Consider the following 17982-nt stretch of genomic DNA (forward strand, 5'->3'; position numbering starts at 1 on the left):
ATCTCATGCACAATCCCTATAATAAGATCTCTGTAACAAAGACTAAAAAATCAATTAAAAAAAACTAGGATTTTCTTTACAAGAGGGAAATTGCTACAGGTTTCTAAATATACATCGCATGTGTAATGTGTAAGAGTTAATAGGTCTTGGACTATGAATCTTAATATTGACTTTTTCCTCCATTTAAAAGAGAAAAATAAATATGTTTTATATATGTATATCTCATAAATAAATGGGTATATAAGTGTCTAAATGGATGATTTGTTTTGTAAAATTGATTGTATGACTGATTAAGTCTATCTTAGTGAATACATGGGTTAGTGAGTAATGTTTAAATATGTAAATATCTGTATCAGTCTCTCACTTTGTGTATAAGTGGCTGCATGGGTTGGTGAGTAGCTACATGAGTGTCTATATGGGTATTAGTTGTTTTTTGAGTATCAGTATGAGTGTCTGAGTGTCTGTATGGTTTGGTGGAGGGTATTACTTAGTGCATAGATGCATGAATGAGTGACTCGCTGTTTGTATGTGTTGAAGACAGCATCTGTGCAGGACTGTATGGGTGGATGAGTGTGTGTAAGGGTGTGTTAGTGAGTGAATGACTGTCTCAATAGTGTCTTTATGAGTAACTACCTATGTTTTAAACTAGTATATGTGAGTATTGGTGTATACAAGTGAATATATGTGAGAGTGAGAGATTGGAAGAGTTCCTGTATAAATAAGTATGTGTTTCTATAAGTGCTTGTTTAAGAGAGAAAATATGTGTAAGTTTCTGTAGTAGTAAGTGTGGTGGTGTGTGTATAACTGTATATTTAACTAAATGGATGTTTGATACTTTGTTTGCATGTGTGAATATGAGTGTGAGTAACTCTATGGATAAGTGTCAGTGTGTAACAGGATGTATAGATGTATGAGTACATATGATGAGTGAGTACATGTATGAGTGACTATATAGAACTGTTGGTGAATGAGTGGATGTGTATGTAGATGGTGGAATTACTGAATAGGTTGTTGTAACTGGTATTGGTATCTCCATTTTTTGAAAATGTTACTTTCTATTTTTGAATGTGTGTATCAAAGGTTATATTACGCTGAGAGGAGGTCTGCCACTCTTTCACAAGGATGATGGCATCAGTGATGTAATCAGTGATGTCATCTGAGATGTCATCAGTGATGTCATGAGTGATGTCACTGACCATGTCATGACTGATGTAATATTTGACGTCATCAGCAGTGCATTGCAGGCGCGCGAGTTATAGTTAGCTGAACTAACTATAACGGGGGAATTTCAATGGTTTTGTATGAGTGAAATGTCCAGCTAACTATAACATGTGTGAAACCTATGGTTTTTTTTCAATGAATTTCTAAGGTTTTTTAAATGCTAATTCCTAACTATAACGTGGCTGAAACCTATGGTTTTTTCTGTGAATTTCTAAGGTTTTTTAAATGCTAATTCCTAACTATAACGTGGCTGAAACCTATGGGTTTTTCAGTTCATTTCAAAGGTTTTGTAAATGAACATTTTTAAATGTATTAATTGTTATATTTGTTTATACTGATTTACTACATTGTTTTAAAGTATTTATTTTTAAATATTTTATTTTTTAAATTACATTACATATTTTTTATATACATTGAAAAAAAAATGTTTTTAAAAATATTGAAATTGTAATATATATTTTTTTTATTTGATATATTTTTTATTTATATGTATTTTATGTAGCAGGCAATAATATCCTATGGAAGGAAATTCAAGTTACTGGTAAGTACGGTTAAAATTACTTTTCAGGGACAGTAGTGAGCTGAAAGATGCAGCACTGAGGTCTCTCCTGATAACAGGTGAGTAAATCGGAATTCGTAGTTCGGCTGATTTTAGAGGAATTTTTTAAAGTTCCAAAACTCCGTACTTAAAAGAATTTCCAAGTGAAACCAGTCAATGTTAGCCTATGGAAGGACATTCAAGTTACTGTAAGTATGGTTAGAATTACTTTTCAGGATCAGTAGTGGGCTGAAAGATGCAGCACTGTGGTCTCTCCTGATAACAGGTGAGTAAATCGGAATTCGTAGTTCCGCTGATTTTAGAGGAATATTGTGCTCAATAGTGAAGGAAGGGGGCGGGGCCTGAGGTGACATGTGTGCAAACACGCCCTGTGGCGCGTTTTAGATTGGGGAATTAATTCCTCTTCAATCCTGAGGTCCACTGTGAGCCAACTAGCCCACCCGGTACCTCCAGTATGCACCAGGGAGCTGCGTTGCAGAGAGGTTTTCAGAGGGCACACCCCCTTTTTACAACACTCTGCAACGCACCTCCGTGTTGCTTATTGGAGGTACCTGTTGGACTAGTTGGCCCTTAGGGGACCTCTGGATTGAAGAGGAATTATTTCCCCAACTTAAAACATGCTTGAGGGCATGTTTGCACACATATCACCTCAAGCCGCGCCCCCTACTTTCACCACTGTGTAAATGCACCCCGTAGCGCGTACTAAGTTGGTGGACTAAGTCCCCTTGCATACTGGGGGTCCCTGAGGGCCAACTAGCCCACCAGGAACCTCCAGTATGCGCCAGGGGGCTGCGTTGCAGAGAGGTGTAAAAAGGGGCGTGGCCTCATTACACCTGTCTGCAACGCAGCCCCCTGGCGCACTTGCAGAGGGGGAACTAATTCCCCTTGCATACTGGGGGTCCCTGAGGGCCAACTAGCCCACCAGGAACCTCCAGTATACGCCAGGGGGCTGCATTGCAGAGAGGTGTATTGCGGCCACGCCCCTTTTTACACCTCTCTGCAACACAGCCCCGAGAGCGTTTGTAGAGGGGGAACTAATTCCACTTGCATACTGGTGGTCCCTGGAGGCCAACTAGCCCACCAGGAACCTCCTGTATGCGCCAGGGAGCTGCATTGCAGAGAGGTGTTCTGAGGCCACGCCCCTTTTTACACCTCTCTGCATCACAGCCCCCTGGCACGTTTGCAGAGGGGGATCTAATTCCCCTTGAATACTGTGGGTCCCCGGGGGCCTACTAGCCCACCAGCAACCTCCAGTATGCGCCAAGGGGCTGCAGAGAGTTGTAGAAAGGGGCGTGGCCTGTTTACACGTCTCTGCAAGGCAGCCCCCTGGCGCATTTGTTCAGGGGGAACTAATTCCCCTTATATACTGGGGGTCCCTGGGGGCAAACTAGCCCACCAGGAACCTCCAGTATGCGGCAGGGGGCTGCGTTGCAGAGAGGTGTAAAAAGGGGCAGGGCCTCTTTACACGTCTCTGCAAGGCAGCCCCCTGGCGCATTTGCAGAGGGGGAACTAATTCCCCTTGAATACTGGGGGTCCCTGGGGGCCAACTAGCCCACCAGGAACCTCCAGTATGCACCAGGGGGCTGCGTTGCAGAGAGGTGTAAAAAGGGGTATGTCCTCTTTACACGTCTCTCCAAGGCAGCCCCCTGGCTCATTTGCAGGGGGGGAACTAATTCCCCTTGAATACTGGGGGTTCCTGTGGGCCAACTAGCCCACCAGGAACCTCCAGTATGCGCCAGGGGGCTGCCTTGCAGAGAGGTGTAAAAAGGGACGTGGCCTCTTTACACGTCTCTGCAAGGCAGCCCCCTGGAGCATTTGCAGAGAGGGAACTAATTCCCCTTGAATACTTTGGGTCCCTGAGGGCCAACTAGCCCACTAGGAACCTTCAGTATGCGCCAGGGGGCTGTGTTGCAGAGAGGTGTTAAAAGAGGAGTGGCCTCTTTCTACCCTGCCCCCCTTTCACGTTTTTCGCATTTCTTTTTCTGTTTTCTTGTGCCTCGGTTCTACTGAGGCACAAGATGGCTGCCAACACTTCCTGGTTTGGAGTGTTGACAGACAGTTTAAAGCCAATTAGCATGCAGCTCGCGCTCGTAATGGTACCCGTACTGTCCTCGGACGGTACGCGTACGGTACTTCGTCTATAGATATATCTATGATTTTACTTTTGATTTCCTAAGGAACTACTGAACGGATTTACACCATTTAACAAAAAGTGTAATCTGCGAACCAAACTCTACCCTTTTGCCACATTTGGTGTAATTCCGTTCAGTAGTTCAGGCTGTAGCCTCACTTAAAGAACCCTATTAAAAATTGCATGAGGAAAACACGTTTTGGGACCCCCCCTTTTTTCTCGGCCCCCACTTGACAAATCACCCCGAAACTTTCAGGGAAGGAGCGGAGCATGTAGGTTACCAGCCTAAATTACAGGTACTGATGGGCACATAGACTGGTACTGTAAGCAGCTTCTCGTATGCCTGACGCGTTTCTGGGTGATCCCTTCCTCAGAGGCAGTTGGAAAAAGATTGCGCTGCTGGTAGGCAACAACTCCTTAATTAATGTCACGCCCTTACTTCACGTTAATGGAAGTCTGGGAGTTGTAGTGCCTGCAATACCTTCCTTTAATTCGGCGCGCTTATTTTCTGCCGTCGATAAGGCCCGACTTGGGCCCCAGTCATCGTGTCCATCATAAATCCTGGCATGGCGCTCCACATGTGGAAACAGTGAATCTATTACCGTGGCCCCCTGGGTGTCATGGGGTGGTGCAGACTCTGCGGCTGGGTTGCCGCATATAAATCAATAACACGTGGTGTCCCAAGGTGAGCTGCACACGAACGGCATGTAGGTTACCAGCCTAAATTACAGGTACTGATGGGCACATAGACTGGTACTGTAAGCAGCTTCTCGTATGCCTGACGCGTTTCTGGGTGATCCCTTCATGAGAGGCAGTTGGAAAAAGATCACGCTGCTGGTAGGCAACAACTTCTTAATTAATGTCACGCCCTTACTTCACGTTAATGGAAGTCTGGGAGTTGTAGTGCCTGCAATACCTTCCTTTAATTCGGCGCGCTTATTTTCTGCCGTCGATAAGGCCCGACTTGGGCCCCAGTCATCGTGTCCATCATAAATCCTGGCATGGCGCTCCACATGTGAAAACAGTGAATCTATTACCGTGGCCCCCTGGGTGTCATGGGGTGGTGCAGACTCTGCGGCTGGGTTGCCGCATATAAATCAATAACACGTGGTGTCCCAAGATGAGCTGCACACGAACGGCATGTAAATTACCAGCCTAAATTACAGGTACTGATGGGCACATAGACTGGTACTGTAAGCAGCTTCTCGTATGCCTAACGCGTTTCTGGGTGATCCCTTCATCAGAGGCAGTTGGAAAAAGATCGCGCAGCTGGTAGGCAACAATATATATATTGATACAGTGTGTGTGTTTCCAAACGGTTTTCCTGCTTCGAGGGCGCACTAGCACAGAAGGTAGGTAACCCCCTAATAAGTACATAGAAGCGCAGTCCCACTCCGACCTTGGAGTCCTCATGCCTGACATGTTTCGAAGATTCCTTCTTCTTCTTCAGAGGCATTTCCTCATTCCACAGTAATGTTTGTCAACCAATTCCCCCTGCATGCTCATACATTTATAGGCCCCCAGTGTGCCTTCCATGGTGGTTTCACTTTATTGCATGCTGGGAAATATAGTTGAATATCATCAGTGTTCTCCCTCCAGTGGGCTCTATGTATGTGCACGACTTTGCAAGGACATATTTCGCCCTTCAGTGCACAAAACTCTTGTTTCTCTCTGTGGCTACTGTCAGATTGCAAAAAGCGCTCTGCTGGCCTTATTCAAGCTATAAAGACACATCCTCTTGAGAACCTCACCAGCCCTTAGCCTCCTCAGTACATCCTTGTCCTCAACTCTGGAATACCTGTCTTGAAATCGTATGAGTTGAGCAAGATTTGGTATTTGAGACACGGTTTCAAATGTCCACCGATTCTGTATTTTCACTTTGATCCATAACTGGGCATTGTTTAGAGCAAATGAATACTATTTCGTCATTGTGTTTTATAAATCAAAAGCCATTGCCTAGTGACTTTCAGATCTAAGTTTACTGGCCCAAGGAATGGTTGCAAGTGAAAGGATATAGCCCACAGAGACTGGGCTTGCCAAACTGGGCATCCGATTTTTTATTTGGTAACAAATGTCTTTTTGTTTGTGAAGGAGCAAACTAGGGTACAGTTGACGTAAAAACCCAGCAAAGCGCTACATCTGAGATATCTAAGCTGCCTTAATTGTGGTCAGTGCATGGGGTCCCTTTGGCAAATGTTTTCCTATTTGTGTTTATTTCAAAGAATAAAGAGGTACAGCGGGAGCAATACTAGAGAACAGAAGAGCTGCATACCATGCTCTTTTACAAAGATCGGTCATTTGTCAACTCCTTAGGTATTACCTCTTCTCCTTGCTTACGTACCTAAAGTGTACACAATTCTCAAGACAGGAACAAAGCAACCAACCCAAGAAAATACATTTCCCGGCAACTACATTTTTAAGTCACTTCTGCCTCTAACTCTTGTTTTCCTTGTCTTCGGCAGCCGTGGACGCTGCAGGTAACAGCGGGGGTGGGTAGGGTGGAAGGGGGGGACAAGTGAGGGGGGATTTCGAGAGACGACCACAAGGGAAAATTAATTATTAATTATTTAATTTTCCCTCGTGGTAATCTCTCGAAATCCCCCCTCACCTGGCCCCACCGCTCTTACCTGCAGCAGCCACAGCTGGTCTTCGGTCTGTGTGATCTTCTGGGAAAATGGATACGCTCCTCGGGTTTAAAGTGAAATCACTTACCAGTTCTGGTGTTGCCTGAATTTGTGGGAGTGATGTGGGAGACTGCTGCTGAGACTCTCATTTGAGTTCTGATGGTATTGCCTGAGTGCAGTCTTTAAGATTGGGTTCATTATCTGAAGGCCTAGTAGAAAGTCATCCTCTGGCGCCAGTGTTCCTGCAGTCAGCATTCATGTATCCTACATTCGGTCGACTTGGTGGACCTGAACAACTGAAATCCTTCAGTTAAAATGACATCTTTCACAGTCTCCTCTCATGAGAAGGGCAAGAGTGATTCATTCTTCTGAGGCTGTCATCGAGAAAGGTTCACCTTTACTCTTGAGCAAGATTACTTCCTTGGAGGACTTTTCAGAGAGTGAGAGACAAGCTGCGTGAATCCTTGGCAGAAAATCTCTCGTAGTAGTGAGGGTAGACGGAGGAGAAGGAACCTGCCAAGACATTTAGCAGTGACAGCTTAGTACGAGGGTGCTCCAGAGAAAATTGAATTTTTCAGAGACACCATGAACCTCCAGCAGAAGAAGAAGCTCACTGTAAGAGTGGGCACCCTGCCTAGCCACTTCATTGCCCAGCTACTCATAACCTGTCCATACATGGGCAGTGGAAAATCTTGAGTTGATAGCAATAAAGGGGCACTGAGAAGACACCCATTCCATGGTTCCCAAACACAGATATTCTACTGAAGACAATGACTTTTGGTAGACAGAGTTATAACGTTAGCGTCTGAATTTGTAAAGCATTAATTCATGAAAAGGTGTCTTGGCGCTGAATGACTTAACAAAGAAATCTCTGTCATGTTTTTCCACTAAAAGGTCTTTTGGCACTGAAGGATAAAGCAAAAAGCAGTGTCTTAATCTTTTTCTCTGAAAGAAGTTTGAGAGGTGGTACTCTAAAAGATAAAAGGCAAGCATTTCCAGAGATTAGGGGAAAGCTCAAAGAATGCATCATGTCCAAAATAAAATTTCCTAAATTACGGTATTTTCAAGAAATATTAGTGAGAGAATCAAAAACTATGTAGTGGACGAAAACTGCATATTTTACAGGCGAGGATAGACGGGCCCTGATCTATGAATACATATGTGCACAATATATATAAATACCTCATAGGCAAACTCAGGTTTGAATGGGAAAGTAGAGTAACTGTGCTAGAATGGCTTTGATCTGGCAAAGCTGACTGTGATAGTGAGTTTGGCAGCTTGATTTTGAATAGACTCAGACCCTGAAGTAAAGTTGTATTCATGCCAATATATATGGCATTACAGTATTCCAGCCTAGATCCAATCGGAGAAGAAGCGGTTGATTGTTTCCATTTAAGAGAAAGGATGGTAAGGATAGGCTTAAATCTGTGCATCTTAAAGGAGCAGAAAGAGATAACAATTAGCCCTTGAGGTTCCATCTTAAACTGCGATCCTACTCATAGGTTTTAAAACCAAGGACCAGATGGAGTGATTAACACCTACAATTTGTACATTTTTGTCCAGGTTTATCCTAAGTTAATGTTTAGCCACCTATTAATTAATTTTGCAAGGCACTCTTTCAATGATATAAAGTATATAAAAACATCAGTTAATCAGAAGATCATTTGAGTGTTATCTTCATATTTAAAGAAGCAGATCCCAAAAACCCTCACCAGAGCTTACTGTGGCCGTACATAGATATTAAATTGATGACGGTGGGGGTGGTGGTGGTGGGGGGGGGGTAATATAAAGCCTTACAGAGCACCAGTGGACACCACTTGGGAAGATGACATATATAAGGGTCTGTAGCTTGGGAGGGGTCATTTGATTTCAACCTTCTGCCAGATGAGTTCAGGTTGGGCTGGGCTCCATTAACTCTGAGAGTTCAGTAGACCACGAAAATTACTAAGGTGCGAAGGCAATATTGTGGCTTTACTTCTAGTCTTCCCAAGGAGTTTACATTAGGACATTTTGCAGTAAGGTCTCAGGCTTCATCCTGGGAGTTACCGCCAGCGGAATCAGCAATCAAGTGCGCTACCTTTGAAACTGCAGGAGGCTACAAGCAAACGGGCTTTAGATACCACCACATCAAATACAAGCTTTGAGGTTAGGACCTTTGGCCACTGTATTTCCCTACCCTTACCGGATTTTCTAAGACCTTACTGTTCTCCATCTCAGCCTTAGGTTTTCCTCATGGTGCCCCATAGGTTTTACAAGTAGGGGGAGCTTATTCTGACTCTTTTTCCAAGAGCCACCTTCTCTTTCTGAGCAACCATGACTCATTGGTTGTGTTTAAAGCAGTGTGCATTTAATAAGACAGTCACTGCTCAGATAGAAAGTCTGCCCGTCAATTTCAGACCTTGCAGGTGGTGCTGTCATTCTTTTAGGCTCATTAGGGTGACAGTCACTGGATCAGAGAAGTGTTTGCAATTGCATACAACCTGTTGTAAGTAGGTAAGTAGTAAGTAGCATCTTCTGGGTATTTAAGACTGCTGGTCTGGTCTGGGAAGAGGCTCTTCAGGTTTCCTTGGTAGATAACTGTCAACATGGTTTTTCTTCCTCGACTTTGTAAACTTTTACAGTATGGAGGAAGCCAGAGGGTATTAATATAGGGTTATTGCTCCTATTTCACATGCATAAATTGCTGGCATAAAGTTCATGGGTGTGCTGCATCTCCACAGGTTGAAACTCTTTTTTGCTTTCCGCCAAAGCAACGCTGGTATTAGGTACCTGGGAGTATCCTCATGAAAGTGCATCGTCCAGGCAATGGACAAAGAGGCAATGCCTTGCTGAAATCGAATTACTATGATCATTTTTCCTTCCTCTCAGTACTTGCTACTGCCCTCTGCCCCCCAGGGCTGTTGAATAGCGTTAATGGTGTGGTTTATCGAGTCGTAACAGGAGGATTTAGGATTAGCAATGACTTATATATGAGTCTTTAAGAAGATTTTTTTTTGCGTGGCAGCGTGTGACAGCTCCTTGTGGAACTACAGAGACAGGAAAATACGTGCAGTAATGAGATTACTAGTATGTTAACAAATCATTTTCAATTGCAAAATCACATCAGTTCATTGCCACAAGGTGAAGGTACTTCACATGAGGTGGAGGCTGGGTTCAATGGATAATCACATTTACAAGATAGCACTGCGAATAAAGAACCCTTTTTAGATTACTACCAGGAGACCTTTGTGTATCTAATATATCACTCTGTGGGAAACACTTAGACTTTCGGAAAGCTACTCACTGGGAATCCCGGAGACAAGCTTCAATGGGCGCAGCACTCGTACCGCCCGCAGGGTGCGCAAGTCCACATGAGTGTTGAAGTGAGTTCCAGCAGTGGCCAGGATACTGTGAAGAAAGAAAGACATACAAAGGTTTCTAAATAGAACATCAGGCAGCTAGAAATAATCAGAGAAGGAGAGTTAGAAAGCCAACTGTAGACAGATAGGTGGATGGATGACTGGGTGGAAGAGTGGATGGAGGGACACGGACGGGCTGGAGGGATCAATCCGGGCTGGAGGGATCAATCGATGGATATAGATAAATGGTTTGGGAAAGAGTGCGGGGAAAAAGGGAGTAGAAAAAGTAGAAAACATGAGAGCGAGATTCATGACAGGGTAGAACAACAAATTTCAAATAGAGTGATGGAGATGAGACAGAAGTAGAAGTCAGGGAGAACAAGTAAAGGAATGTGGGGCAGGGGTAGTGAATGAACAAGATGTTTCTAATAAAACCATACGAATACAACGTATTTATTGCTAGCTTTGAGGGAGGGCACAATAACATTCACCACAGATTCAACACATGTATCATTTGCACCCAGCACCATCCCCGAGGGCCCCGGCAGAGGGCGGGAGAAAAGCCTCTGGTATCCTGTGTCTAGCTGGCTGTTCTCCTGAGAAGCAAACTCCGGTACTGAGTCATCATCCCAGGGGAACAATTTCCCACCAGAGCAGAAAAACAGAGCAAGGAGGCTGATAAAATAAACAGGAATGTTTTCTTTGATGCTCTTCTCACCCCCATTGAAACTGAATCATCTTGTACAGCTTAACACTCATTAGATTTCATAATGCAAGAAAAAAGAGACGTGCAGGTCATATCAGTCAAATCAGTGCCGGAGTAAACGTATTCGGAAGGAGGGCCGTGCAAACATTCAGGAGTTAGATCAAGCAAATAATTGAAATCATGGGTTCATATGGGTTCATATAAACATAGGATCTCTAAATATTATCTGAAGCGGAAGTGACATCACACGTCTTTCGCCCTCAAGTGACCTCATGTACTTACTTGGCCTATAACTCCTGAGAGGCTAGGGAGAGGGCAAGGAAAAGAAACTACCGAAAGTAAACATCTATTTGAGCCTCTGGGTAGCAAGTGCTCCCCAAAGGGTAGCAAGCGCCCCCAACTGGACGTCCATGCCCATGACAACTCAGAACCAACTTTCAGCAATGAATGAGAATTGCATTAAATATCAATCATCAAACTGTGAACGGCCATGCGACCCCATGTTTTTACATAACGCAGTGTAGGGAGCCTGGTTGAGACATGCCCGTTAACCATAGTTAAAGTGTGTTCGTGTATCGTTAGCTACACTTACAGCCTTAATGTGAGCTTGGCAGTCTTCCATTGGGACGCCACCATGATGGTCCCAGGAAGACCGCCAAGCCCATGGCAAACCTGCCCGCCAGATTATTACTTGAATCCAGGGTGGGAGGGTGGCACAACTGCGGTCCCACAGCAGTGGCATGCTTTGGATAAGGAATACAGCCACCAGTAATGCTGCTGCAGTGGGACAGTTGCCACATCAAGTGCAATGTGTGGCGTGCACCATGTCGTGCACAGTGCACATCATGTGTGCCCTGCACCCCTCCCCAAGGACAGAGTTGCCCAGAGGCCCTCTCAGGAGCCTTTTACCTTTCTGTGAAGCATTTCATGGCAGGGTCACCACCATGAAATGCTTGGTGGAAAGCAGGTCGTAATTCGCTCAGCGGTGCCAGCATCAGCACCGCCACAAATCCAGCCTGCTTTCCGCACCGCCCTGCAATCCTAGCAGTGGCGGCGGTTTTGTGTCGGACCCACCACCACCATGGTAATACGGAGGTCGTACCACCAGAGTGGTGGTGGGCGGACCACCACCACGAATATGTCGGTCCTAAAGCCCGCCCTACTTGTAATAAGCCCCTTAGGTAGGCGTCAGTTTACCAAATCATGCTAACATTGAAAATGCATTTTGGCTGCTGTTTACACATGGGGGTCTCTCGTTGGCAATGGTTTGAATCCTTGTCCAAGTAGTTGCCCTTCTTCCTAGTGAGGGTAAGAGGGATACACTTCTAAAATAACACCTGCTCACCCCCTTGATAGTTTGGCACGAGCACACAGACTTATCTCAGAGGCAGTGTGTAAAGCATTTGTGCACAAATCACAAGCAAAAACAGCCGCAGGGAAGGTGATGCGCTGGTTCCTTACACCCAGGGAAGGTGATACCTTGGTTCCTTACTTCAGGGGAGGTGATGTGTCTGTTTCTGAATGCCACGCAGGGGAGGTGATGCGTGGGTGTCTTACTGTGGCCCGGCGTTCTTGTAGCCTTACACCTTGGTGTGATGCGTGAGGATCAGGGATGCGTTGGTTCACGATACGACGGCGGAAATGGCTTTGCGTTGGTTTCTCCAGCCGCTGTACCACAATGCATTGCTTCTTGCAGCTGCAGTGCAGGGCCTGTGTCGGAATCAGTGCGGTGATCTTGGACTTCGTAGATCAGTGCACTCGATGCGGCGTGCTGTGATTTCTCGAGCCACGGGCAGGTGCTGCGTTGGTTTCTTTTGCAACGCGTTGGAAACAGGTGCGGATGCGTCATGCTTCTTGAAGTAGCATTTCATTTCCAGTTACCAACAGCAGGAACAAAGTACAGAGCCCCTACACCATCACAGGCACCTCTTGGCAGGTCAGAACTCCCAGCAAGAAAGTTCAGGGGAGCAGGAGGTGAAGTCTTTGTAACCCTGAGACTTCAAAACAGGAGGCAAGCTCTACTTCAGGCCCTGGTAGATCTTCCTCAAGCAGAAGACACAGCACACCGCAAAGTCTTTATCCTCTCCTTGGCAGAAAGAGCCACTGCAGGCCAACCCCAGACAGCACAGAACAAAGGGGCAGTACTTCTCCTTCAGTTTTCCCAGCTCTTCTCCTTGGCAGAGTTCCCTCTTGAATTCCAGAAGTAATCTAAAAGTCTGGGGTCTGGGCTCCACTTTTTATAGCACAAATTCCTTTGTTCTCTGGTGGCAGAGAAGCTTTTTGCCCAGCCAAAACCAGTTCTGTCCTCTCTGGTGCAGCTTCCCAGCAGGTGGTGGAGGCAGCATTGTCCAAGGCAGACCAGGCCCATTCAGGTGTGAAAGAAATCTCCTCCCCTACTCTGAATGCAGCCCAGGTCTTTCCAGCCTATTCCTGGCTCACCCAAGAAAGGCTGGACACACCTCACCCCGCCTAAGTGGCTGTCTGAACAGAACGCACATCACCAGCCCTTGTCACTCCAAAGCCAGACAGTCAATACACAAACCTAGGAGAGGAACACTGGATGGCTAAGCAGGAATATATCCACTTTCCAAAAGTGGTATTTTCAAACCCAGGATATATAAATCATCCTTACTAAAAGATGCATCTTTATATTCCGAATTCACGCATACCAAACTCCACTTTCCTATCTTGTTCCCATGGGCAGTTATACTTATAAGATGTTATAAGTAAACTCCCTATTGTCTCTAATGGGACAGATAGCCTTTCAATAGTGAAAAACGAAATTGACAGTACTTCACTATCAGGACATGCCACACACATCAGGGCATGTCCTACCTTTCACATACACTGCACCCTTCCCACAGTGGTTCCCACATGTCAGAAAAGGGAAGGTTAGGGCCTGGAACGTGTGGGTGCACTTGCAAGGTCGACATGGCAATGCTAGACTGCACACAGACACTGCAATGGCAGGCCTGAGACCCTTTTGCAAGGCTGCTTGTGTGGGTGGCACAATTAGTGCTGCTATTGCAGGGATTCTGCACATACACAGAACTATGCGCAGGAAAACAGGACCTCAGTGTATAGGGGTGTACCATCCTACCACATTAGTACCCAAAATACCAAACCGACTAGCTATAGTATCTCATTAGTTCTCCTCCAAATATCATGAAGCTACAAATGATTAGACAACTTAGAACATAACATTCCCGACTCTCTCAGGAATCGTGGGAGCAAGACATACTCTTTCGCTCACTCACTCGTACTTGTCCACAATGAGACTATGCAGAGACACTGAAATAGTTCAAAATGTTTATTGTATCTATTGTGCTCTACAATACAGTATATGAGCCACTACCAGCAGGGAAATGCATCAACTCAGCACAGTTAGCATTGTTACAATACCATAGAATACAAAGGGAGAAGTCATTTTATAAAGACTGTGGAAAGAGTGCTATTAGGCCTAACCACCCTCCCCTTGGTAGAAGTTTATTTTATATAAAGGAAGCTCTCTTGGCTTTGACAGCAGACCCCATACCTTAAAGCATGGATGTAAGGTTTACATCATAGGAACAGCGGAGCTCTTCTCCATGGAATGGCTTTCTCCAAGTGCGTTAAAACAACATGCAACAACGTAATATCAAAGCATGTGTCTTCAGTACTGCAGTAGTGTGTAGCAAGTTATGTCTAGGTGCTAGGGACAGACCAGAACAGTATAACAAGGGGCATTGTTTATCGACCTTGCACATCGTGTTCAGACTAAACTCCAGGAAAGGCAGAGAATGTGAAAGGCAGCCCGTTCTCATGTGAAAAGCACAAATAGAGGCTTGCAAAAACAAAGTCATGTAGTAACGAACGCAAAAGCGGCATCATGGCAGCCAAGCTCATGCTAACTTAGCAATGTCGACAATGTCCGTATGGGCCAGATCCTGGACACACACAGTGCACTGTACTAGGGACTTAACAGTAAACCAAATAAGCCAATTATTGAAACCCTAAACCATGACAATTTACAGAGGGAGCACTTGCACTTTGGCACTGAACAGCAGTGGCTAAGGTTCCCAAAGCATCTAGACCAGAATAAACGAAGTCCAACACACAGTAAAAACACAGGAGGCAAAGGCAAAAATACTGGGGAAATCCACTCCAATGTTGCCAGGTCTAACAGCTGCTGTGTATTATATCACTCTTTGTCTTGTTTCAGGAGCTGAGCTGAAGTAGCTTGTTTCAATGTACTGTTCTGTGAGAATTTTGTATCTTTGTGAGCTTCACTGAAAGCTGAATAATGAGTTGCTTGCACCTGTGCTTGGGATGGGCTGACTGCAGCTGTGAGCTTTCTTCATGCGATGCATGGGAAGGAGGGCAATTGCACCTGACTGGGAATGCAGTATTTTTATTGGTCCCAAACTCTTGAATACCATAGGTAGCTGTTTTTTTCCCCATAGAAGTTGTATGTTTTAATTCTGTATTGCTGAGGTAGTTCCCTGTCCATGCTCTTGAGGCTTGTTACTTGCCTTTGCTCCTGCTCACAGAGTTGAACTTTTAAGCAAATCCTTCTCTTTTACCCCAGCTTAACATTCATTTGGTTACTTGCTGAGATCTGATACTTAACTAGCCCTACCTCAAATATGAATCCTCAGCCTAGCATTTGGGAATTTCCTTTCATGGGATAGTCTTAAAATAATGTGGTTTTGTATTTGCTATTTGAGTCACTTTTGATCAAATTCGAACAGCTCTTTTCTAAAGTAATATTTGATTTATGACTAATTTGAAAGATTTGAGTTTGTAACTTTGCTAATGAACCTTCATGGTTTGAAAATCTACCCCTCTCTCTTTCTCATTATTGTGGAAGCTAAGATACTTCAGTGTCATTGAATTACTGTTGATAAATTAATGTTAATCCTTAATCCCAGACAAAGGTCCATCCACTCGATTGCAGCTTCTACTTCAATTTATATCAATGATTTGTCCAACGCAAATATCATTCCGCGCTGCTCAATCTGGTAGCAGAGGATTGTTCTTATTGAGGTTTTGGTAGTTAGAATTTACCTCAGAGACTTTGTTTAGGGATGATGTGAGAATACGTGTCCGTGAGAGTGAGGAGGTGCCACCCAAGAGCACACTCGCACATTAAATGCCATCCAAGGTTGTTTTACACCCATGTAACTGGGTAACACAGTGAAGAAAAATCACACCAAATGAAGGGTACTTCAGTTTCCTCCACATGGTACCTTTAATCTGAGATTGATTGAGAATTTGGGACAAGTGTTACATGAGATGAAACCCCCACCGAAACCATTCATGTGAAGAAGGACAAATATTAGACCACAACAAAGAATAAGGTCCATTGCTGAATGGAACAGAGGTTAGATGCAGAGCAACAAGAGTGGAAGGAGAATGTAATTGGGGATATAAGGGTGCAGAGAGGAAAAAAGTGCAAGAGCAGCGCGGCATTCAAGAAAAGAAAGATGAGGCTAGTGACTGTGACTAGAGCAATAACTTTTTGGGTGATCTATTGGCTTCTTGCCCTTCTCCATTTAATGTTGCCCATCACACTGGAGGGTCTCCCCAGGGTGGAGACCCCCACCTATTATTAATTCAGATGCAAGTGCACCAACTGGGTTTTCCTGAGGGCAGTTTGCCCATTGTTGTGCGGGTCCACTAATAGTAGCCCAGAGTACTACTGTTGTTCTTTGCCCCAGCCCCTGTCACAACTCCAATTGCAACAGCCCCTGCTACAGCAAGCATTAGAGCTACCTTTGATTGCAGAGCATGGCCTGAATAGGAGCAACACCTGTCATAAGTGTGTCTGTTGTAGAGGTTGAGGAAAGCTCAGAGTCAGAAACCCCAGAGGGAGATTTCACAATAACAGCAATGGGCATTTTAAGGACAAAGCCAGAATTGTAAGAACTTATTAAAGGAAATCTTGATTTAAGATTCATAGATGGATACAATAAAGAGGAACTCTTGTTCCTGCCCAGAAAAGCGAATAGCCTTCTGTGTGAGCCTCATGAGGTTCTAGAAGGAATTACGGCAGTCTTTGGGATTGACTTGTCCAAGAGCCAGAGCCTGAAGAATAATTTTAGAATGTTCATGAGTGAGGAACTTCCCAAGAACATGAGAACGCCCGAACAAAAATAAAATTGACAACATTCAAAAGTGGAGTGATACTCAAAAGATTAGCAATGTGTAGAAATGGAAAAAGAAAAAGTCAGATGACACTGGAGGGCCACAGGATGAAAACAGCGACTTAGACGCTAGAGCTTAGCCACTGAGAGAAGTACATGATTTATGTGCATATACCTTAGAGCACAGCTTTCCAAACTATGTGGCGCAACACATTACTGTGTCGCGACCCATATGTAGGTGTGTCGCATCGGCAGAGTCGAGCTGCAGGGGCTCTTAGAAGGAGCGAAGCAACAACAAAGCCCTATTAACATGCACCAGGTCTTTAAAGACCTGTGAAGTGCTCGGGTGCGGCTGTGAGAGGTCCCGGGCTGCCACACATGGGGGGAGGGAGGAGGGGGGCTGAAGTAGAGAAACGTCTGGGTTTTACAACAGCGTCCGGGTAACACATCCAAATGTCCCGGTTTTAGTATGCTGTTTAGATCACCCCCGCGGGCCTTCCAGCAACAGGCAGAGTGGCGCTGCAGGAGCTCTAATATGAATAACAACAAAGGCTTATTAGCACGTTGAATGGTCTTTTAAAGACCTGTGAAGTGCTCGGGTGCGGCTGTGTGTTTGCCCCGGAAGCTGTCTCAGCCTGGGCCGACACACACGACGGAGGGGGGCGGTGGGGAGGTATTCATTTGTGGATAGTCCATTTGGCAAAGGGCCCTTCAATGGGTGAATACGGTGGGTTACTGGGTCCAGGGGGTTGGCCTGGAGCAGCCCCGGGATTGCGGTGCATTGGAAAGAAAAGCTGCCAAGAAGCCCTATAGAAGCTTTCACATTTACATCATTCTGCATGCTGCGGCTTGTAACCTTACGAAAACAAAAACAAACAATTCAGTTCAATGGAGAATGCCTGTGTGAGCCATGGGGATGGAGGAGTGCGGGGGAGGGAGTGTGGAGGGGCGCTGCGCACCTGGGCACCACCAATACTGGAAAATATTAAAACGATTTAAGAATGAACGCAACATTTTTTCCTCTTTGTCACAGACTCTTATGGAACCCACAGAATATGTTGGTCGGGGGAGAGGGAGGGAGTGAGACAGAGAGGGAGGGAGTGAGACAGAGGGAGGGAGTGAGACAGAGAGGGAGGAAGACAGAGAGAGAGAGTGAGACAGAGGGAAACAGCAGAGAGAGAGACAGAGAGTGAAACAGAGAGAGTGAGACAGAGGGAGACGGAGGGAGAGAGAGTGAGTGAGACGGAGGGAGACAGAGGGAGACAGTCGGAGAGAGAG

General features: G+C 45.2%; 1 protein-coding gene across 1 annotated transcript in view; it reads right to left on the minus strand.

Annotated features, from left to right (window-relative positions):
* Positions 1-17982, minus strand: part of CACNA1E (calcium voltage-gated channel subunit alpha1 E) — a 1292345-nt gene that overhangs the window by 969976 nt on the left and 304387 nt on the right. The window contains exon 3 of the mRNA XM_078643465.1: positions 9819-9922. Coding sequence (XP_078499591.1) covers positions 9819-9922 — 104 coding nt within the window. The remainder of the gene's footprint in view (positions 1-9818; positions 9923-17982) is intronic.

Source organism: Lissotriton helveticus, chromosome 1_1 (genome assembly GCF_964261635.1).
Source record: "Lissotriton helveticus chromosome 1_1, aLisHel1.1, whole genome shotgun sequence".
Lineage (NCBI taxonomy): Eukaryota > Metazoa > Chordata > Amphibia > Caudata > Salamandridae > Lissotriton > Lissotriton helveticus.